At 42.1% G+C, this 24,582-nt stretch overlaps 1 protein-coding gene across 1 annotated transcript in view; it reads left to right on the plus strand.

Annotated features, from left to right (window-relative positions):
• The first annotated feature begins 5,709 nt into the window (after positions 1–5,709).
• The window catches only part of LOC117971142 (coagulation factor VIII-like), a 39,840-nt gene continuing 20,967 nt past the window's right edge, over positions 5,710–24,582 (plus strand). Inside the window, exons 1-12 of the mRNA XM_058989027.1 lie at positions 5,710–6,277; positions 7,999–8,114; positions 10,486–10,608; positions 11,362–11,574; positions 13,079–13,264; positions 14,152–14,373; positions 15,176–15,422; positions 16,072–16,246; positions 16,578–16,671; positions 18,943–19,154; positions 19,704–19,854; positions 20,678–20,890. Coding sequence (XP_058845010.1) covers positions 6,129–6,277; positions 7,999–8,114; positions 10,486–10,608; positions 11,362–11,574; positions 13,079–13,264; positions 14,152–14,373; positions 15,176–15,422; positions 16,072–16,246; positions 16,578–16,671; positions 18,943–19,154; positions 19,704–19,854; positions 20,678–20,890 — 2,101 coding nt within the window. The 5' untranslated portion in view covers positions 5,710–6,128. The remainder of the gene's footprint in view (positions 6,278–7,998; positions 8,115–10,485; positions 10,609–11,361; positions 11,575–13,078; positions 13,265–14,151; positions 14,374–15,175; positions 15,423–16,071; positions 16,247–16,577; positions 16,672–18,942; positions 19,155–19,703; positions 19,855–20,677; positions 20,891–24,582) is intronic.

Raw genomic sequence — 24,582 nt, forward strand, 5'->3', positions numbered from 1 at the left:
TCTTGGCGAGAGCCGAGTTCAAATCAGCATGAAGTTTTAATATCTACTCTTGTGTAAAGGAAATCTAAGTCTTAAAATATTTCATGTTAAAAACTAAAAGTTAATATCCTGAAAATAGCTCAAAATTCCATGCATTCTTTATTATTATGCTACTAGAGTTAGACATAAAAAGATGCATTATAATAGAGCACTGTGCCTTTAAGGAATGAATAAGTTGAAAGATCAGAGATGGAGAGTGTTGTAAAAGAGTATGCAAGTGTTAACAGTGGCTGAAAAGGAAAGAAAGAAAAGAAAATATAGCTAATATTGAAAAAGCTTACCCATCACTGAAAGGGGCACTGCTCCATAGACATCTCCCGGTGAGTCGGCAACAGTATGCTGTTTGGTTATAAAGAAGTGATACACCTTTCTTTATTAAAACGTGAACTCAAACCGAGGCAAAATAAAGAGAAGAAAACAGACTTGGTATGTTTCTTTAAGGGTGCAACACATGCTCCTGTGCACATAATGGCAACATGGTCTTATTCTCCAAACAGTTTCCCAGCTAACACCAATGCTTTATTACATGGCTCTATTGGGTGGGGATGAGGTTCTTATGTATTAACAGATATATGAAGTATTTTGTAAATTAATTGTTGTTATTAGTTTCATATTGGATGTAATGTTATTTATTGAAAATCAATATAAATATTAATTAAAAAAAAAAAAACAGTTAGGCCACATCACATACTACAGTTATTGCATTTGATATAACATTTCCCTTTCAAAAAATGCAGGAAACACTGGAAACAGGAAATGCATTAATATTTTTTATATTGCAACATCGACTCATAATTCTAATTGGTTCAGATAGCCTTCTGCTACACTTTTCATGAACATGATGTATAACACAAGCCTATACAACGTCCATCCCACGTTCCTGTTGGTGACTCAACAGCATGTAATGAGTGCGTACCAAGCAGAGCAAGGGGCTGCTGCGTATGCCTTCCTCTGCTTGAAATACTTCACCTGTTTCATAATTCATTCCTCTTCCAAAGCAACTTTAGCCCATTTGCAGTGGCACTAAAAATAATCAGACAGTTCCCTACATTTGAATATCCCGATCGGAAACTTGTGAATAGCTTGACAGATCACTTTGATTGGTCCTTAATTAGTTACGTTAGCACAATGCGTCATTTTAAACCAGTGTAGTATGTCATCTAATCTGTCAGAAGTCTCACGTAGGACTGCTTTGATAAATGTAGTGTGCCCAGTTATTTTGCCTCACTGCAGCAATGCCCAGCTCAGGAGCAGTGAAGGTCAGTCGGCGTCCTCCGATCCCACATACTTTTCATATATAGAGCCCTGCAGCACAAGCTTGACAAGCTCCGCCCCCTGGAGGACAAATGCCAGCCCTACAGGTGTCCGCGTTGCACTCACCAGGCACCTGGCCAGTAGGGGCTACTGTAGTGCGGTGAGGACAAACAGTCCCTGCTGGCTTTGCTTCCAGTTCCTGCTGGTTTTGCCAGAGCCAAAGTGAAGTACAAACTGATGTTTTTTATTTCAGCATAACTTTATTCCAAATATAATATTCAGACGGTTGAAAATGCGCCGGTCACCTGTGACAACCTGCCCCGTACTGAAATGAAATATGTGCTAAACTTTATATTCGATAGAATTGACCTAAAATTACAAGAACTTATTTTCCCAGTATCATGTGACTTGTTATCCTCCATGTTCCCCAACGGCTGACACAGCTTTGGCGATGCAGACAGAAAACAAAATATAATTCATACACAGCAGTAGATTATTATTTTAATTTCAAACCAGACAGTGTTTTTTTAAATACGAAATGGCCGACTCCATAAACGGAAGAGACACTGATACCGATAGTGAAACATCAGACTCGGAGAAAGAAGGACCCTCAGGACCCTCAGCTTTGGCCTCATCAACAATGCCACCAAAGAGAAAAAGTAAGCGCCTGTGTAAAATCAGAGAGGAGTTTCTGATACCAGACAGACACTGATGACTGCATTTGCTGTGAAATCAAATGATGTAGACCGGATAAAGAAATGTACAGCTGTGGCGATAACCTTGGTTTACCACGCAAACCAACATCATCATTCTTATCGATCTTTAGACTGCACAAACAAGCTAGTTAGCAGTGTGTTTAGCAATTCAGACACAGCAACGAAAATACAAAAGCTGTGGCCATAACTGAAAATGTGCTTGCCCCATACAGCGTAGAGCTTATGCTAAACAAATTAAAGAAGCCCTACATGTTTTACAGTGTGTCTTCTGATGTATCAAATAAAGGAAACACTAAGCTCTTCCCCGTACCAACACAGGGTACAGATCTGTTGGATTTTTACAGTGACCACAATGAGACAGCAGTTGCGATTTCAGAGACGCTAAAGTGTGTGCTAGATTCTAACGGGCTTGGCTTATTCCTCATGTCTGCCTACTGCGCTGACAATGCCAGCGTGAATTATGGAAAACACCATTCAGTGTATCAAATGCTTAAAAAAAAAACAGTGGCTGCCAACCGTCCAGCACACATAACCCACAACTGTGCAAAGTTTGCTGCTGATAAACTGGAATATGATCTGGAGACAGTGATCATTAAAATTTTCAAACACTTTTCAGTTTCAGCGACGAGAGCAGAGAACTTCAGGGAGACTTTGATTTTGTTGACATAGAGTGGGTTGAGATAGTAAGACATGTACCAACTCGATGGCTTTCCCTTGCACCAGCTGCAGACAAGATGTTGAAGTCCTGGCCAGCGATCAGATCATATTTCCAGTCACTGGGAAAGGAAGAGTGCCCCAACACTATCTGCAAGTTCATAGCAGATGAAACTGGTGAGCAAGCTACTGCTACATCCATCCCAGAGCTCTACATGCACTTTCTGCAGAATGTGTTGCAAATTTTCCAAGAAACAGTTCTTAAACTTGAAAAATAGGATCTGCCCATCACTAATTTGTACCATACAATGCTGTCATTAAGAAACAAACTACAGAGAAGGCTATTTGGTGAATACAGGTCTGAAAAACCTGACAATGATGCAAAAAAGAGTGAACAGGATCTGCTCTGTTTTTATGACAGAGCACTAAACTATCTTAAAAAGTGGTTTGACGTCTCAGATGCCAATCTTTTAAAAACGTTTGAAGTACTGTCACTGGAAAGAGACTGCCCGTTGAGCTGGGAAGGCATGTGCAAAGTTGCAGAGACCCTGAATTTGGCAGATTCTTTAAAGATTGATTTTGATTAACTATACGAAGAAATTTCAAGCATTGCTCCGATACTGTAGCTGTGTTACAGAGACCAGTATGACCACTGACCAAAAATGGAAGAATATGTTTGACAAGGCAGGCCTGCTGCTGAGCAGAATTTGAAACATCTTTTGAAAATGGTTTCATTTGCACTCAGCATACCTTGCTCTGATGCCTACGCTGAGAGGGCATTCAGCTTGATGAACATGATATGGACAGATCAAAGAAACCGGTGTTCTGTGGTAAAAGCTGAACTGCAAGTAAAATTAAACTACCGGTTCTCTTGCCTTGAGTTCTACCAATTTGTCAGATCAAATGCCAAACTCTTGAAATCTGTAAGATCTGATAGGAAGTACACATTTAAATCAAAATGAACACTGCTGGTTTTATTTTTATTTTGTTATTATTTTCACATTTTCTAGAGAACTGTACCCTATATTGCAAAAAAAAAACCAAAAAACCCCACAAACTTTTGAAAAACAATTTGAAGGATTAATGTCCAGGGAAGTACGACACATTGCTAAGTTGATATATGTTTTAATTACCTTTATTAAATATAAAATGTGTACATATACAACACCCTACTTGTTGTTTCGTGTCTGTTTTGTTTGTCTATTTATTTTGTCCAATGTGCTGTTTTGTTTTGTGTTTTGTGCAAGTCTTTTGTTTGCTTAAAATCTTTTGTTTAATAAAAAGCTGAGCGCTGTAGCGTCTCAGTTTCACCCCGCAGTTGCCTTGTGTGTTGTGGATTAATTTCCTGGCCTGACGTCACCACCAGTCATCCGTGACACCTTAACAACTGGGATATAATTAACTTTGTATATCTCTTGCAATTTGCAGGGAACCCGATACCCAAATATTTTACATATGTGGAGGTCCACCCAAATTGAAATGTATTCTTTAAATTACTAAAATTGCCTTTAGAGATTGGCATAATTTCTGTTTTAGTCCAATTCACTTTGAAGCCAGAAACAGAGCCAAATCTACTCAGAAAGTCCAGCAAAACGGTCAGTGAGGATTCAGGTGTGAAAGATACAGCAGTACTTAATTGGCTTTCAAGGAGATAACACGGTGACCCCACTACCTGAATTCCAGTGACTCCTGGGTGTGATCTAACAGCAACTGCTGCTAGTTCCATTGATAAAGCAAAAAGTAAAGGTGATAAAGATGTCTTGCTCATGAAAATATTGAGCATATTTTTAAAGAGGAGATAATTATCTAGTCTGTATTCAGAGAGACCAGGGTATTGAGTAAGTAAGGGGTTTGAGTGAGGAATCATGGGTAATATAATCCCCGCCCCTAGCTTTGCTCTAAATCACTTGTTGTTTCCATACTTATACCAGTACAGTATAACATGCAGTACTGAACTGTTCTGTAAATATCAGAAATGTTTGATGACAAGAGGGCAGAGGAGCACAGCACACACAAAAACATGTTACCAGGGTTGTGTGGATAACAAAGGTGTTTGGATGTTAGTGCAAATTGTCTGACCTTTATATTGTTCAACCAAATAAGGTAGCAAAGGGAAGAAGCGATTTGACTAGAATGTTTAAATGAACCTGTGACGGAAATATAATGAGTTCTGGTTGTAAATCTCCCTCTCGACCTGTGAGGATACAAAGTAGCGAAAGGGAAAGGCTTTGGACAGGTTGTCCTGACAGTTCATTCCCTGGGTCGGGGAGTCAATCAGCCTGGAAAAAGACGAGACTCCAGTGCGAGAATGTATTGACCTGGAAGGTAAACGAGGTAGCAGCTGCAGGCAATAGAATCAGCTGCAATCGTTCACCAAGGGGTCATGCATAATCGCATAAAAGGGGCTGGAGTATTGTAAGTCTTTTCCTTCGCTTGGTTTCAGAGACGCACGGAACTGGAAGGACCTGGAGAGTTCCCAAAAATAAATAATAAATATTCGTGAGTGTTTTGTTTGTTTGTAGCACTGTTAGTAATTGTCTCTTGTTTTGTGAATTCACTAGACAGCTAACACGTCTCCGGAGCTGTCGCCTTGGGCCAGCACTACCCGGAACAACAACACCACAGTCACTGTCATTTGTTATCACCCACCTTGAGCACTGCTGCACGCACCCGGACTGGTGATTTGTGTTAGTAGTATTGAGGGAGCGGATAACGTGTTATTATTTGTTTGTGTTTACAAATCGTTATTATTTTCCAGGGGTGTATTGCCGGAGGATTATTGTTTGGTCGTCAGACCAGGATTTCTGTTAAAATAAAAAGAACATTTTCCAAATTGGATTACAGTTTTCACGTGTGATTGTTTCTGCACTGCATCACCTCTGCATCTGGTCTTAATCAGCAGCCACTGTGCCATAGAACCTAAGAAGAGACAGAGCTGGGAAAGCTGGGGAAATATTACTGCTTTGCCACATTTCTAGAAGCACGTACACGAAGCTCCACAAATATCCAGGGAATGGGATACAATAGTATAACTGGACTGGTTGCAGTAAAGCCAAGTTAAGGGTGTGTTTGTATTTCTTAAAAGTGTTTTATGCCTTCTGCAGTGCCAAGAAAATCAGTTCCACTGCTATACTCTCCTGTCACACCAGATAAGAGCTGTAAACCGCCCTGCACTACGCAGTATCTATTAAACAGTGGATACAAACTTGGTTGAATTTCCTTTTGGGTCTGTGTCTGCTGGAGGGGTTGGAGTTCAGCCAGTGTTCTTTTCCTGTTTTTTCCTCTCCTTGTTTCCTAATCTAACCTAGTTTTGTTTTCACCCTGAGCCACTCTTGTGCAATTGCTGCTAACTGTGTTATTCTTGCGTAAGACTGCTTAACTGAGCCTTTGAAACGCATTGCGTATTGGGGAGCTGTGGAGTGAGTATAAGAGTCTGAGGCTGAAGGGAATGTCCATACAGTTACCATGAAGGCAGCGGTGCTCTCTGTTTTGATACTGTGCAGCATTGCTGAGGAGTCACTGGCTGTTACGAGGGAATATAGCATTGCAGCGGTGGAGCTGGACTGGGATTACCTGCACACTGAATATCTGGAGACGATTCCCACCAAGCGCAAGTAACACTCTTATTTTCTGGTTATGTGTGAATACTGTGGAAAGTAACTGGCATTAAAAAAGATCAGATGCCCAGTGGTTGTTAAGTCTTGTTAACCCAATAGTACCGTGGTACCATTGCTCGCTATGACTGTTTCATGGTCCCTTAAAGAGTAAGTTGCGGGGTTCGAAAAATATAGCATTATACATCCCCACGTGTTACTACAACTGTTTAAATAACGTACCTGTCATTTTTCTTTTGTTAACATCCTGACAACTTTTTACAATTTTAGTCTTAAAGTCTGTTTCAAAGCTCTTTTTAAAATGTCCGCTCTAGTGCACTGGGTTTTCAGATCTGTCCTCCAAATCAGTGGTGCACAAACTTTTAAATGCCGCCCCCTTTAGAATACATTTTGTTACCCCCCCCCCCCCCCCTCCCCAACACACATATTAAAATGTTAGACCTTAACTTAGATTAGACCTTAAATTAGACCTTTTTAGTTGTTTTCAGCTCTTGAACAGTTGCATATTTCAAATTAGCTATAACATGTGATAAGTAACTTCTGCAACTGTTTAAGAGCTGAAAACAACTAAAAAGGTCTATTTAAGCAAATTATCAGTTCAATTAAGGGTCTAGTTAAGAAATTGAGAGCTTTGTTGGAATGAAAACCAGCAGCCACAGGGGGTCCCCAGGACTGAGTTTGAGAAGCCCTGGTTTACAGCAGTTTCACTGACGCACTCGCCACTTCAATTATAAGTGTAAAAATTTGTCAGGATGTTAACAATGAAAAGAAAAGAAAGTTGTAGCAGCACGTGGGGACGTGTGATGCTATATTTTTCTGAACCCTGTTACTTACCCTTTAATCAGATTCTGGAGAAAAGGGGGTGTCTGCCAGTCCATGCACCCATCCATCTGTATGCTCACAGTATATAGAGCAGCTTTAATGAGGGTAGGCTACTGAAATTGTTCCTTTGCTAATATGGTATGTATTCAATAAACACTGAGAAAGATGTAACCAGTTGTATCAATGCAATTCAATGTATTTACCTGTGATGCGTTTAAAAGCCAAGAAAAAACACATTGTCTAAATATGGTCCAAGTGCTCATGCATAAAATCTTGTTTTAAATATTCTACTGGATATTTTTGAAACAAAAATGCCTCTATTTAATTTAGTTTGATATATTTTAGAAATGTTGTGAGTATGTTGCAGTTCTTAATAAGAATAAAAACCCATGTTAAGTATACAAAACTAGAGAGCCAAGCAACTATGCAATACAATTCCAAGTTTTTTAAGCGCTCTCTAGCTTTCATTTCTTATTTTTTTCAACATTAACACTGATTCTTTTTTTCCCACAAAAATGAAAAATACATTACATCACTTAAAACAATAAAGGATACAGTGGAAAGATGTCCACAATATATCTCATTTACAAGTTTTAGTGGCGGCAGTATAAGGATCTGCCTCTGTTAGATTATTAAAATAGGCCCATATTATTCAGAGTTGCACTTTAGAGACCATTCGTTATAAATGACCGTCTTCATAGTTTGTGTTTGTGCTCACAGTTAACCTGGAACCCCAGAGCCAATCACATTCTAGATTACTAGGGAGTGCAGATTGGCCTGCTTGTGCCACCCTTATGGTAGTCTGTGTTTGCTGTCTTGGTTGATCTTTATAAAATTCAGTAACAGGTAAATAATTACATTTTACCCAAATGGAGATAATCCAACTTTGTTGATTTCAGCTTCCCAGCAGCTTCCCACCACCCCAAGGAGGAAGTGCAGCTGTACACCAAGGCAGTGTACTGGGAATATACAGATTCCACATTCACAACTCCAAAATCCAAACCAACATGGATGGGTAAAGTACTCTTCACTGCTAACTGATTGATATAGACCCTGCCTGGGGTAACGAAACACAGGGGAGTCACTGGATTGCATCAGTCACTTCCTTTAGGGGTCATCCCTGAACCCCCCACCCCATCTATCTCTTTAAGGACGAATGAGTTGTCCACAGGAGGAGACATTTCTGCAGCAGTGCCGCTGACCCTTTATAGGTTTAGATGACTCTCAGAAACACAATGAGTACAAGAAATGATCACATTCAACAGGTTATCAATATTATCATGATAATTGATTAATGTTCCAATCCTGTTCCCCAAAATTCAGCTGTGGTATATCCCAGTGGGTATAGGTTAATCAAAACAACCCTGTATAAACATGATCATTGCAATATACTCAAATTGCTTGTGATTTCTGAAAAGTTTCAGAATTCTACTCCAGCAGTTTGGAGTAGTGGTTAGGGCTCTGGACTCTTGACCGGAGGGTTGTTGACTCAATCCCAGGAGGGGACTGCTGTTGTACCCTTGAGCATATATATATACAGCTCTGGAAAAAATTAAGAGACCACTGCAAAATTATCAGTTTTTCTGGTTTTACCATTTATAGGTATGTGTTTGGATAAAATGAACATTTTTGTTTTATTCTATAAACTACTGACAACATTTCTCCCAAATTCCAAATAAAAATATTGTCATTTAGAGCATTTATTTGCAGAAAATGACAACTGGTCAAAATAACAAAAAAGATGCAGTGTTGTCAGACCTCGAATAATGCAAAGAAAATAAGTTCATATTCATTTTTAAACAACACAATACTAATGTTTTAACTTAGGAAGGGTTCAGAAATCAATATTTGGTGGAATAACCCTGATTTTCAAGCACAGCTTTCATGCGTCTTGGCATGCTCTCCACCAGTCTTTCACATTGATGTTGGGTGACTTTATGCCACTCCTGGCACAAAAATTCAAGCAGCTTGGCTTTGTTTGATGGCTTGTGACCATCCCTCTTCCTCTTGATCACATTCCAGAGGTTTTCAATGGGGTTCAGGTCTGGAGATTGGGCTGGCCATGACAGGGTCTTGATCTGGTGGTCCTCCATCCACACCTTGATTGACCTGGCTGTGTGGCATGGAGCATTGTCCTGTTGGAAAAACCAATCCTCAGAGTTGGGGAACATTGTCAGAGCAGGAAGCAAGTTTTCTTCCAGGACAACCTTGTACTTGGCTTGATTCATGCGTCCTTCACAAAGACAAATCTGCCCGATTCCAGCCTTGCTGAAGCACCTCCAGATGAGTCCAATTTTCAGCTTTGCCCAACACCTGGTCGTCTAATGTTTAGACGGAGACCTGGAGAGGCCTACAAGCCACAGTGTCTCGCACCCACTGTGAAATGTGGTGGAGGATCGGTGATGATCTGGAGGTGCTTCAGCAAGGCTGGAATCGGGCAGCTTTGGCATGAATCAAGCCAAGTACAAGGTTGTCCTGGAAGAAAACTTGCTTCCTTCTGCTCTGACAATGTTCCCCAACTCTGAGGATTTGTTTTTACATCAAGACAATGCTCCATGCCACACAGCCAGGTCAATCAAGGTGTGGATGGAGGACCACCAGATCAAGACCCTGTCATGGCCAGCCCAATCTCCAGACCTGAACCCCATTGAAAACCTCTGGAATGTGATCAAGAGGAAGAGGGATGGTCACAAGCCATCAAACAAAGCCAAGCTGCTTGAATTTTTGTGCCAGGATTGGCATAAAGTCACCCAACATCAATGTGAAAGACTGGTGAAGAGCATGCCAAGACGCATGAAAGCTGTGCTTGAAAATCAGGGTTATTCCACCAAATATTGATTTCTGAACTCTTCCTAAGTTAAAACATTAGTATTGTGTTGTTTAAAAATGAATATGAACTTATTTTCTTTGCATTATTCGAGGTCTGACAGCACTGCATCTTTTTTGTTATTTTGACCAGTTGTCATTTTCTGCAAATAAATGCTCTAAATGACAATATTTTTATTTGGAATTTGGGAGAAATGTTGTCAGTAGTTTATAGAATAAAACAAAAATGTTCATTTTACCCAAACACATACCTAGAAATAGTAAAACCAGAGAAACTGATAATTTTGCAGTGGTCTCTTAATTTTTTCCAGAGCTATATATATATATATATATATATATATATATATATATCTTGTAACAATTGTAAGTTGCCCTGGATAAGGGCATCTCTTAAAAAATAAATAATAATACTAAAGAATATAATAATATGAGTAAATTGGTCCAATCAAAAGATATACAAACTTTAATCACATTAGACGTTTCGGTCATCTGCTGCCACATGCTTTTCATTTCATGAATTCTTGGTAATTCCAGGATGTTGACATGGCTGTTTTTTATAGGCATTCTTGGTCCCACAATAAGAGCAGAGGTCAATGACAAAGTGGTGGTTCACTTCAAGAATCTGGCCTCGCGTTCCTACAGTGTGAATCCCATTGGAATCTCCTACTGGAAACAATCGGAGGGTAAGTCCTGTTTCCACACACACTCGCACACACTCACACACAGAAGCACACGCACACATACACACCCACAAGCAGACACACTAACAAACATACAGACACACACAGATGCAGACGCAGAATCAGACACAGACGCACATGCACACACACATACACACCCACAGAGACACACTAACAAACATACACTCACACAGACACAGACACACAGACACACACAACCTTATGGCCACATGTGCAGCCCTCAAGCATCCCTGAGAGCCTTGAAGCACGGCTATAAGAATTCTTGGAGTTTGATTTTACACTTTATATATAATAAGACACGAATATTGTTAAACAGCTCACTGCTGGTTATTGCCAGTTGTTCTTAATGTGCCTATATAAGGTGTGATTTTAAAGTTATCAAGGGTTGGGCAATTATGACATTTGCAATTACCGATATTCTTATAAGACTATATATTGAATTGTGGTTTGTCACACTTGTGAATTATTGTATTTCTTGTTCTTATTGTATGACTTATATTGTAACACTTGAATGTATTTGTATTTGCTTGCGAATGTAAGTCGCCCTGGATAAGGGCGTCTGCTAAGAAATAAATAATAATAATAATAATAATAATAATAATATTCATGGTCTATTTTAGTTGTTATAGACTGCTACTTCATTATTTTATTTGAAGTCAATTTATAGAAGTGCTGTTTTCTATTTTTGTAACAGTTCTGTAAGTGTGCCCTGCTCTGCTTCCTTTCTCTCATCAGGTGCCGAGTACAGCGATGAAACCTCCCCGACAGAGAAAGGGGATGATGCAGTGGCCCCTGGGGAGGGGTATCAGTATGTCTGGGACATCCTGCCTAGCACTGGGCCCACCTTGGGGGATCCACAGTGTCTCACGTACTCCTATTCCTCCCATGTCCACACAGTCAGAGACTTCAACTCAGGGCTGATCGGAGCACTGCTGGTCTGCAAAGCAAGTGGGTATTAAAAGCCCCTTTGTGTGTTTTTTGTCTGTTCTTCGTTTGATTTAAAAGTGAAAGTCCCTTCTACAGTCATACCCTACTCTCAGAACCTGCTGTAAATAATCACCACTTGTTGAAAACGCTACCTAAACCATGCATGAAAACCACATGGTTGCCATTCACTTTATTCACAGTCACGTCTTCAAAATGTGATGATCGTGTTTAAGGTATTGTGGCTAGGGTGTGACTACAGTACGAATCACACTATGTGGTTCCAGCGAGCTGGTCTTGCATTCGGTTTGTGTGGATAGAATAGGCGATTTAGGTTCCAGGAGTGGTTACCTCTCCTTTACAGTCTTTAATTTGCCGCTATATAAAGTCTGTTTTTTTTGGGGGGGGGGGGGGGGGGGGGTTATCTGAAAGCCTAATTAAACTCCTAATTGTTCATCTAGAGCTTTCTACAAGCCTAATTGAACAGCATCATGAGCTCAGTGTCTTTGATATGAAAGACACTAAGCTGTTTGTTTTTCAGTCTTCAGTCTGTCATCACTTCATGTAATGGCGGACTCCACAGCCCGAGCACAGGGGCGCGCTGGGTAAAACGGCATGCTTTAAAAACAGCTCATTAGAGGAGCTGGAGAGGAAGACCGCGTTCATACCCTGTATTAGAAATTAATCAAGTAGTGTTTGGAATGAACACATTGCTCAAATCCTCATCTAGATTGTTTTTGTGGTGTCAGGTTTAAACAGTTGGTTGCTGAAGCTCAGTCGGGTTTGTTTCTTGTGAGAGTAGTCCTGGTTGCAAGCCTCTCTGGTCTGTGTACATGATGGCACACTGCGTGCATAAACACTATTGGCTGGTTTCACAGACCCTCTTCAGCACTAAGCTAGGATTGTCTTACCTACAGTAACACTGGGCAGCCCATGATTAGAGCTAATCAGGGTATGTGAAACTAGCCATAGAAGACCCCATACAATAGGGAATTAGGGAAAAAGAACACTACAAATAGATACTCGTCTGAAGGATTTTCTTTCCAGTTTACCTATTTACATAATACACTGTGTTCATGTTTCAGTAATTTAAAACATGCAGATATTAGCATTCAGAGCAACTCCTCTTCAAAGGTTTGGTTTACCTTCCTCCTCCCTTGAGATGCAAGATTTGCAACCGAAACAAACAACTCAAAACAAATCCATAATCCAGCAGACTCTCGCTGATCTGAATCCAGCACTCGGAACTGACATGTAATCCGAGCCACACTGTCATGATGAAATGTAGATTCCAATCTCGTAATTCTGTGAGTAGTGTGTGCGTGTGTGCGTGTGTGCGTGTGTGCGTGTGTGCGTGTGTCGTCAATCACAAATGAATCTGTACCTGTGTGAACACAATGAATCTGTACCTGTGTGAACACAATGAATCTGTACCTGTGTGAACACAATGAATCTGTACCCGTGTGAACACAATTAATCTGTACCTGTGTGAACACAATGAATCTGTTTTTCATATGTTCCTCTGCAGACACTCTGAAGGCAGATGGAAGTCAAAGCAACGTGCAGGAGTTTGTCTTACTGTTCTCAGTGTTTGATGAAGCTCAGAGCTGGTATGGAGAAGCAGACATGTTCAGAGAAAGAATTCAAAACACGCGGAAAACTGTTAAAAAACAGTATCACTCAATCAATGGATTTGTGAATTCCACTTTAACTGGTATGGAAGCTTTCTACACATAAGACCCTTTTATTTGCTTTTATTTGCTAATCATTAATATACTATGGGCAGCAGTGTGGAGTAGTGGTTAGGGCTCTGGACTCTTGACCGGAGGGTCATGGGTTCAATCCCCGATGGGGACACTGCTGCTGTACCCTTGAGCAAGGTACTTTACCTAGATTGCTTCAGTAAAAACCCAACTGTATAAATGGGTAATTGTATGTAAAAATAATGTGATATCTTGTAACAATTGTAAGTCGCCCTGGATAAGGGCGTCAGCTAAGAAATAAATAATAATAATAATAATAATAATAATATACTAATCCAAAATGATATGATTGTTACCCTAATCCAATGATATCATCAACTGGAGTGGTTAATCCCAAAGTTGGGTTCTAATGTTTCACCATGTTGATATGTTTCAATCAATTCAAAATCGAAAAATGTACAAATAAAGTGTGACGTTGAAAAAATGGAAACAGTTTTTCTGAACCCTAGATATTTACTCCAAAAAGCTATTGGCACAATTTACAATTTCAAAACATATAAGAAACAATTTAAGACTACACACAAGCCCCTACATTAATGTTGTGGTTTGGTTACTTTATTGGGAGAATTTTTCCTCTGTGAAAAAAATGAGCTAATGACAATTTGCAGTAAAGAACCTTGAATTGAGCCTTATGCTTTCTACGGGGGGGCTGAAAAAAAGGCAAAAACCCAAATCAAGATTCAATAATGTAAAGCTCATATGTGCTGCACCTCTGGAGTGTGGTTAACGGCAGGACATGGGCACAGTGGGGGTGCTGTGCTGGTTTAATGTAATCTGCTCCTGTGTGGTGGGCAGTAAAAAGCTTTATAAATATCGCTTGGAGCTCTTTCTCTTTTAGGCTTGAAAATGTGCCAGAAGAAGAAGGCCCACTGGCACCTGATTGGAATGGGCACGGCTCCAGAGATTCACTCTGTTCGTTTCCATGGACACACTCTGCTGGTGCAGAATCACAGGAAGGTCTCCTTTGACATGACGCCCATGACTTTCGCCACCGCACAGCTGACAGCTGTCAACACCGGGAGGTTTCTCATTTCCTGTCAGATACACGCTCACCAGCACGGTACCTTTGAAGAAGTGTTTATGATGTGAATGTACTGCAGGGACAATACCCGCCATTCACTTACCTTAGGGATTGTTTCTGTCTAGTTCTGAACAAACTAAACTAGTATTTTAATCAAATACAGCTCAATTCAAATAGTAAAAAGGACATTAGTATGTCATTATGTATGTGAAAGATTAACGATGGTCCTGTAACTAAAACTATATCCGCTTTCAAACAAGGATCAACACCTGTTTAAACCACAGGTACATCATTCATTAGTAATCCAATTAAACAGCAACTCTTTTTATATATATCTACAGAAACTGACCTCGGGTTTCTAAACATATATTTTTCTTTACAGTAGCTAATCATTGTTATACCTTTCATTTACCCATATTTAAAAAAGTATTTTCAAGATTATTTTCATTGAAATGTCTGATATTCCAATGTAAATGCAGCAACAGCAATTAAAAGTGATGCGTCAGACTGTGGCACCCATTGCTGTCCATCGATGAATGCAATATATTGTTTAGCCAGGGGTTCAAATAAAAATAGGGCAGTTCTCATATGCAGACATTGAGGTCACAGTAATACAACAACCATGTTAAACACAGATCTACGGTACCTGGGTCCAGGGATTGGCATACAGCAGACTAGCCCATGTGTCATTCCTCAGTGCATCACATGCTTTAAGGACACTCTCCATTGATTCCAATGTTATTCCCGAGCAGCATGTGATAAACGTTTCATTTGGAACAATGCTTGAACACAGCAAGGTTCTCGATGCACAGTCCATCTTTCTGTGTCTTTGTCTTGTAAGATGGAATGAACGCATACTTCAGTGTGGAGTCCTGCCCGGAGGAACTGCAGGAAAGACAAGTGACTCCTGATCATGATGATGAATATGAATTCAACACGAAAGACCTGTTGTCTGGACTTTTTGAGATGCCTCCCAAGTTGAACGTACGATCATCGTTAAAGAAGCAGCCAAAGAAGTGGGTGCATTACATCGCAGCAGAAGAGGTGGTGTGGGACTACGCACCAATCATTCATAATCAAAGATACAGGTGGGCATGGGGAGAGCAGTGGAGAGCAGGCTTGACCCCTAGGTACATCAGGTACCCCAGAGTGTAACCATTAACCTGTCCCTCTGCAGCACACTAATGGATGTATTTTTGTTGAGTTACCGTAGTTATATTAAGATCATTGTGTAATATTGTTTATATCCACTAGGGGAAGCGTGTTAAACAGCATACAGGCCCAAGCTGCTCTTTTGTTACTCATTCTGTTGAATTTTCTTATTTTAAAATGATATAGGAGTTAATTAAGGACTGGAGTGAATTAATTAAGCCGTTAATGTTAGATAATGTGGCTACAGTTAGATACTTAATAAAATACGCAATCAGTTATCTATACGTCCAGACAAATGTTTTTGTGCATGAGGACATTTTTAGACGTCTTTTCACCTCATATTTTAACGGATTAACATTTTTGTCGCTGTTTGAAGCTGTTTTGTTGTGCTGAACTGGTGACCACGGGCTCAGGTTGTAATTACTTTCTAATAAAATATTTAATAAATGTACAAGTACAACAACAGCAAAGGTTTCTGATAAGTGCAAACAAAAAAACATATAATAATAAATAAAGTGATCTATCAAAAAGGAAGCTGAGCTGTTTAAAAGTGCATAACTGCTTCTTTCCTGTTCTTCTGTTTAGAAGTTTATCTACTATGTATTTAGAAAAGGGTCCACAGCGCATAGGCAAACAGTACAAAAAAGCCGTGTATGTTGAATATACAGATGGCACGTTCAGAAAGCGCACACCAAAGAATGGACCAGACAGAGGAATCATGGGTCCTGTTCTAAGGGGAGAAACCGGAGATGAATTTCAGGTAACTATGCTCTATTTTGTTTATGTGGAAATCTTGCAGAAGTCCCTAAATTAACCTATTGTGTGTGTGTGTGTGTCTCAGCTGTGAACGATTTGGAGTAGAGAACTTAGATCATCTAACTCATAGGTAGACCATGTTCTGAAACTCCATGGTCTGCCCATCAGTTGAAGATGACCTGGCTGTGGTGCTGGATACCAGGCATGGTCTGGCAATGGTTGACCATGATAAACTCCATGAGCCTGACTGACTGTTCTGAAAGATCCAGAACCATGAATTGGCTCCTGACCTCCACCGGAATCACAAAGCTGTTTTCTGGCATATATACTTTCAGATCACCTTCAAGAATCTCGCCAGACATCCTTTCAACATCTACCCACATGGGCTCACCAGTGTGCAGCCGTTTGTTGCTAAGCCATCCCTGGAAGGTAAGACAGCTTGTTTAGACTAGAGCAATTCCTTTCAGTTACACAGCTTACACAGCAATCATTTGGTAAACTCAGTGCTGTTAATGTATTATTATTTTAATATTACTTGTCAACACCTCAATAATTGATGTTATTTAAGAAAGGAGTAGCAAGGTAAATACTTATAAGAAGGGTTGGGAATGAGAAGAGGCTCTTCGACCATTCCTAGTACACTATTTCCCCCTACTAAGCAGTTCCAATTGAATAGGACAGAATGTAATTGCTTTTCGAATGTTCCTAATGCTTTAGATTCACTGGGCGTAATCCTCTTTCTCATCTTGTTTGCTATAGTTGCAGGTATCAGTACTAGCCGTGTCATTACTACAGTTCACCAGGTAGTGAGTATAAGGAATTCAGGGACTATAATATGTAGGATTAGCATAACCAATTACAGGATGGAAATTAAATTAGAAGAAAATGTAGATGTTAAAAAGGGCCTTAGGGGCTCATCCGGTGAAAGCACAATCGTGTGGTGTGCAGGGTAAGCCATACAGTCAGGGCTGGCTGTGGGAAGTTAGCGTGGCAAAACTGTCAGGTAGTGTTGTTCATCATCGCCTGGTAAGCTCACTGCAGGGCTGGCCTTTATCCTCTGTAGTTCCTTGCTGTTAAAGAGGAGATTGGGTTGGTCGTGAGATCAGAGGACGCTCACTGAGCATTCAGAGCTCCTGAGTTGTGTATTCAATTGCCAAAATAATTGGATGTTTTAAATTGGGGAGTGTAAGAGGGGTGTAGTGTTACTGTGTGGGTATCTGCTGAGAGACACGGAGGGTTTGTGATTGAAATGCAGTACAGCTGGACAATGGTAGCCCTAGTGCGGAAGGATAGATACACACATGTACATAATAAAAGTGCAAAACGAAACTGTGTGGGTATCCGCTGGAACGAGAGAGACACAGAGGGTTTGCAGTTCATAATGCCGCTCAGGTGTTCACGTTTTTTTATTTACGCAGGGGCAGCAGGCAGTTGCAGTGGTTGGTAGCGACCACTAGGGTACCAGCAATGGTAACCCTAGTGCGGAAGGATATACACAAACACAGTGTACATTATAAAAATACAGTTAAAAAACTACTAAGAAATAAAAGGTGTCCAAGCTCGGGCCGTGCTACACAGGGAGGTCCCGCACCAGGAACATTCTTCCTAACATAAACTAAATATACTTTTGTGGGATCCCTTAAATGAATCCCTTTCAAAAGTACACCGAGGATCCCGGTTAAACACGTGGTGGTCCTCGGTCTTGGTTCACTCGCCCTGGTTAAACACACAGTCGTAAGGCTTTCAGCTTGTAAAAACAGCTCTGAACCAAGGACTGGCTTTCCAGACCCTTTTTAAAGGCAGGTGACCTGGGTTAATTGATAATCAGTTATTTAATTCATGCCTGGCCCTGGCTGCACACTGGTTTCAATTAGGCAGGCAGGGAGGTCTAACCTGCCAGCCCTGCCATCCAGCACACACTTTGTTTTTACAAAATGTTATTTACAAACCACCACCAATACACACTATTTACAGGGGCAGGCTTCAGCCCTGCCACAGGGAGAACATTGGGGGTAAAATAATTGGGCACTCAAATAACACAAAAACAAAAAATAGTATCCCTTTTAAAATGAGCATTGTATTCACAAAGTTCCATGTTAAGTGATAATGATGTAGGCAGTAACAACGATAAAGAATTATAAACAACACAAATAAGAGGATATTAAACCGGCATGCAGATTATTACATATATCCTTTTAAGAGGATCATTAAAAGCACAATGTAATTATTAAAATAGCAAAGATAGTGAAGTACCAAGTAATACTGAAATAATTACCTAATAATTACAGAATACCAATCCTACAACTACACTGCTACAAAGTAACAGCTGTATGTCTCAAAGTGATCGGTAGCTGCCTCTGATGAAGCTGAGAGAGTACTTCTCACGCACTTTGGGTCGGGTCTGTCAAATCTCAACTTGATTAGAGGCAGCCACCGAACACTAAGAAACATATTACAAGTCATTAAATCTAAATAAAAAAAACAGACAAAAACATGTTTGTAACTGTTTCCATAGAACCTGTTGTGTTTTAAACATGCAGAATGCTTTGTCATTGACATGCTGAGTGCAGATCGCTCTGCTGCTAATGTGTTCCAATGGGGATGTGACTTATAATGTGCAGTATGAGCCCTGTCACCACGGAATCGTTACAAAATAACAACACAACATGACACAACGATATCCTGCTTGTATTATTGAAGGGAAGGACCTAAAGAAATGGGCAATTCAACCCAATGAAACGTTCACATACTCCTGGAAAATAACCCTCGAGGATGGGCCGACCAAGTCCGACCCGCGCTGCCTGACACGCTTCTACCACAGCAGCCTGGACCCAGTCCGAGACGCGGCTGCAGGGCTTGTGGGCCCGCTGATCATATGCACAGTGAATACTCTCAATTCTCTGGGGAAAGTGGTGAGGAAACATTTGTTTGATACTTCTTGTTTTTCCATTGTCTTTCTTTTTTCTAACTCATCCATTTGCATTTGTTTTGTGATGAGAAGCGGCAGAATCTAACGACCAAACCGGATGTCCCCTTGGCTTTTTATGCTAACGTTTTCTCAATGCATATTATATGACTATGTATAGTGATATGCACTTGCATTTTTTGCGTTGTATGCTGTGAAGAGTCTACGCGTTTCTTTTAGGAATAAACCTGTGTTCTCAATGCATCAATTATTGTTGATTATTACCTGTCTGTCCCACAATCAGTTAGGAAACTGGTTGCTGATTGTACCTCTCATTAATATACTGAATCTCTTGTTACTAAATCCCCTAACAACCATTTACATTTTGTGTCAGATGTTGAAAATATGGCTATGGATATACTAGGGGGGTGGTGTCTGTTTTCTTAGCCTTCAGCTGCCATTGTATCTGCTTTCTTCAGTGTTGTTAACACTGATCAGACTGGCAATGACTCTTTATCAATGGGCTATTTCAAATGACCCATTCTGTTCTGCACAGGTACAATCAGACAAAGAGAGGTACCTGCTGTTCTCGGTTTTTGATGAAAATAAAAGTTGGTACATCAATGAAAACCTGGAAAAGTACTGTGGCACTCCATCCAGTGTGGACCCAGCTGATCCTGCTTTCTATAACTCCAACGTGATGTACAGTAGGTATCTCTTAGAAAGGTTTCTCTGCTCAGAGCGTTACACAAGACTGCACATGGTTTATAAAGGGCTTTGCCAAGGGAAAATCATTGTGTGATGTGGTGTTTGTACATTTTGAAGGGCAGAGTTTGCCTTTTTCTAAGAGAGGACAAAAATGTTATAAATCTATCAAGAAACAAGTAAGGAGGAAGCAAAGTACTGTCACGTTTTCTAATATGTACAGTTTTACTTCAGACAGATCAAAAACTGGGTCCATTGTGTCTTGTATTTCCACCGAAAAAATATTATCATCAATACAATATAGTTTTACTGAACCCACTGCTAGTCAATTCCTTTCCTAGCTCAAAAAACCAGTAAATCATGCCTGTGTTCTAAGTTGTGTGTAGGATGTCTATTATTATGGTTAAGAGTTTTGACAAGAGAACTGCAACCCCTAACTAGAATTTCTAATCCTAACAGGAAACTAAATGCTTCTCTTGACACATCAAGGGGCATCAGTTAAAAACAGCTTCAATAGAAAAAAACTGAAAGGCAAACACTTTTCCTTTAAAAAAATTTTTTTTTGGACTAATGTAAAAGGTTTTCTTCTGTAGCAACATGACTCATAATGTCTTTAAACATGTTGCAGGGCTACTTTTGGCAGGCCTTACATACAAAATGTACTCTTAAAACAGCATGTGTAAGAAAGTGTTGTCATTTTTCAACTTCATAATTCTGCTGTAGTGTTTTATTCACTGGGTGGCATCAGTGCACACAGGATGAAATCTGCTGGCATTTAGAGAAATCGGTTACTTGTAAGTGACTTACACAGATTTTTTCTTTTAGGTGTCAATGGTTACATGTATGACTACCTCAATTTGAAGATTTGTGCAGGAGACGTGGCTTTCTGGCATGTGATAAATTTCGGGCCCCAGAGCGACTTTCTGTCCGTCTACTTTGCTGGAAACACTTTTGAGTGGCATAAAAATGTGTATGAGGTTGTGCTGACCCTGTTCCCCATGTCTGGTGAAACTGTCCGAATGGAGCCGCAAAAAATGGGTAAGGAATGGTTGGAGTCCTCAGTCTTTTGTTCCTTGTCTCCTGCCATTTTAAAACTTGCAATGCCTAAGGCAAGAGGTCTTGCCATTTTAATGTCTCTCCTAATGTGCCATTGTGACAGAGATCGAATGAGTCTTAGTGTTAGATCTCCCTCTCGACCTGTGAGGGCACGGTATACGAGGAACAGAGTACCCTTAATGAAATGGCACGACAATTTATTCCGTAGGGTAGATGGAAGTCGGTCAGTTCGGAAGGGGGCGGAGCCATGGCACCCGAGCTCAGTGACCCAGACGGTAAGCGGCGTGGCATCCGAGGACTGGAGGAGCGGATGCGCTCGTTAACCTCGGGGTCATGGGCGAGGGTATAAATAGGGGGCATGGCTTGAGTGATCTGTTCCTTTGCATATGGTTAAATTATATGACCAAGAAGGAGCCCGTTTGTGAAATCGACCGTGAGTGTTTTGTGTCTGTGTCCTAACACTGTGTGTCTTGTGTGTTGTTTCACTAAAGATTACTGAGCACGATCCGGAGCTGCAGCCGCAGGCCAGCGACAAACCCGGACTTCACCACTCACCTTTTCACTACTGGAACTGTCTGTTGTTTGCACCTTTTAGCACTTGAATCACGCACTGTCTTTGTGTTTGTGTTTAGTGTGGGTGTCGGAACGGGACTTTGGGGTTGCGGGTCAAACCCGTAGGATTATAACGAGAAGTGATATACGCCGCTATATCACTTCCAGCACCATTATTATTTACAGGTTTTGCCTTGAGGCTCTGGACATTTATTAATTTAAATAAACACCCTTGCACCTGTATCAACGTTTGTCTGTGTGATTATTCTGCACTGCACTCACCTGCACGTCATTACCACTTTGCCACACGTGGTTGTCAGAAGTAGGGATGGACTACGCAACACTGTCGGTGCTGCTGGAGCAGCTGGACAGCAGACGGGAGGGGGAGGAAAGACGGAGAGAGGAGAGGTACACTGCGCTGATCGAGAGGGTCGGGCTGGCAATACCTCCCACAGCATCAGCGGAACGCGGCTTCATAGCGCCCAAAGCCAGGACGCATAAAATGACGGCGGATGATGATCCAGAAGCATACCTGGTGGCATTTGAGCGGCTGGCTACCACCGCGTCATGGCCCCGACAGTTCTGGGCAAGCCAGCTGGGACCCTGCCTGATTGGGGAAGCGCAGGCAGCCTACCAGGCGATGGGGGATGACGACGCCGCTCAATATGACCTGGTAAAGCTGGCTATTCTCTGCCGTCTTAACATTACGGAGGAAACGCACCGAGTGAGGTTCAGGGAGTACAGGAGGTCCCCGAACGTACGCCCCAGGGTGGTCGCGCAGAAGCTCTGTGACTACATGATACACTGGCTCACCCCAGCGCTAAAAACAACTGCCCAGATGGGGGAGGCCATCGTCATTGAGCAGTTTTGTCATGTGGTCGGCGCCGAGACCCAAGGATGGATACGGCGCCACAACCCTGACACCCTGGAACAGGCAGTCAAGCTCGCTGAGGACTTCGAGGACTCCCTGGTATCCGCCCAGACCGGGCTACTCACCCCGCTACCTCAACGGAGCAGCCGAGCCCCACCTCCTCTCTCTGCTCCATCAGCCCCACCACCAGGACCGGTTCAACGACCTCCGAGAGCACCAACCCCAATGGGCGACCTTGCCTCCTCTTCATGGAGACCAAGGTCGGCCCCCAGCGGGGGTAGAGGTGCTGCCCCTGCCCCGTTGCCATACCAGCAGCGGGACAGACCATTTAACACTGTGCCCTCCTTTCCCCCTACCTGTTTTAGGTGCCGCCAGCCGGGACATCAGGCTAGGTCATGCCCATCTGCGATGGAGTGTGACGTGGCCGTCTGTAATCTGGCATCTGAAGCGGGTGAGCGAGGGAAAAATGGTCGGGAGGGGCCTTGTATTGTTAAGGTGATTTTTGGAAATGTGAAAACCCATGCATTAGTGGACACAGGGTGTGGTCAGACCTTAATTAGAGCATCTCTCTTAGGCGGTATGGTGTGGCAGCCACAAGGTCAGGTGGCGATCTCCTGTATCCATGGAGACACGGCAACATACCCCACAGTAAAAGCATACTTATCGGTCGGTCCGATGAAACGTTCCCTGGTAGTTGGGGTAGCGGAAAGGTTACCACATCCCATTATTCTGGGTCGGGACTGGCCCAACTATAAAGATTTATTGAAATTAAGGGCAGTCCCGGCCATACACGCAAATGTGGCAGAAAAAGTAGAAGGGGAAATGATTGGTAATGTTTTTCCCTTTCAAGCGGAAATGTTCTCTTCCCTGTTCCGGCCGAAAAAAACAAACAAAGAGAGAAGGCTGCGGAAATGGGAGGGAGCGTTAATGAGACAAGGCTGGGGGCTGGTGGGAGCCTGTTATAACGGTGAAAAACGTCAGTCAAAGGGGGTCGGAACGCAGTGTGACCGAGAGGGCGAGGTTACTGGGCCATCAAGGGCAGATGTTACTCCCGCCCCGCTCAATATACCGGACATGTGGCACTCGAATGTGAACCTAGTGTGGGAGCAGGACAATGACCCATCACTGGTGCACATTCGGGGACAGGTCCGGTCCATTGAAGGTAAGGATGTTGAAGGCGCTGGGGCACTAGTATTTCCACACTTCATTATCAAGGGGCAATTACTATATAGGGTAAACCTGGCCGCGGGCACAGGACATCCTGTAACACAATTATTGGTTCCCCCGTCTTGTCGGCTGGAGGTCATGAGGCTGGCGCATGATATCCCTTTTGCGGGGCACCTCGGAGTTGACAAGACAAGGGAACGGATATTGGCTCGATTCTTTTGGCCAGGTGTTTATAAAGAAGTGTCGAAATATGTAGCCACATGCCCAGACTGCCAGAGAGTAGCGCCGGGTCGAGTGCGCCCCGGCCCTTTGGTCCCACTGCCGATTATTTCCACCCCCTTTGAACGCATCGCAGTGGACATAGTCGGCTCTTTGCTACCTTCTGACTCCGGGTATACGCATATATTAGTGGTGGTAGATTACGCAACGCGATACCCAGAGGCAGTTCCATTGAGGTCCACTAGTGCTGCTGCGATAGCCAAAGAACTAGTGCAGATTATGGCAAGAGTAGGGATCCCCAACGAGATATTGACTGATCATGGAACTAATTTCTTGTCAAATACGCTACAGCAGGTATATAAATTACTAAAAATACGTCCCATCAGAACGTCGGTTTACCATCCACAGACGGACGGTTTGGTGGAACGTTTTAATCAGACTCTAAAGGCGATGCTGAGACGATTTGTGAATCAGGAGCAAAAACATTGGGCATCGCTCCTTCCCTACCTCCTTTTTGCAGTGAGAGAGGTGCCGCAGAGTTCGACAGGGTTCTCCCCCTTCGAGCTCTTGTACGGCCGACAGCCTCGCGGCATCCTCGATCTGTTGAGAGAGGGGTGGGAGGAGCACAAAGGCTCGTCCAAAAATGTAGTGCAGCATGTGCTCCTACTGAGAGATCGCCTAGATTTGGTCGGTCGTTTGGCCCAAGACAATCTCAGATCGGCTCAGCATCGACAACAGCAGCATTACAATCAAAATGCATTAATCCGAACTTTTCGACCGGGAGACAAGGTAATGCTGCTACTTCCCTCAGCGGAATCCAAACTATGTGCTAAATGGCAAGGGCCATATGAGGTGATTCGGGCTA

Source organism: Acipenser ruthenus, chromosome 16 (assembly GCF_902713425.1).
Source record: "Acipenser ruthenus chromosome 16, fAciRut3.2 maternal haplotype, whole genome shotgun sequence".
NCBI classification, from domain to species: Eukaryota; Metazoa; Chordata; class Actinopteri; order Acipenseriformes; family Acipenseridae; genus Acipenser; species Acipenser ruthenus.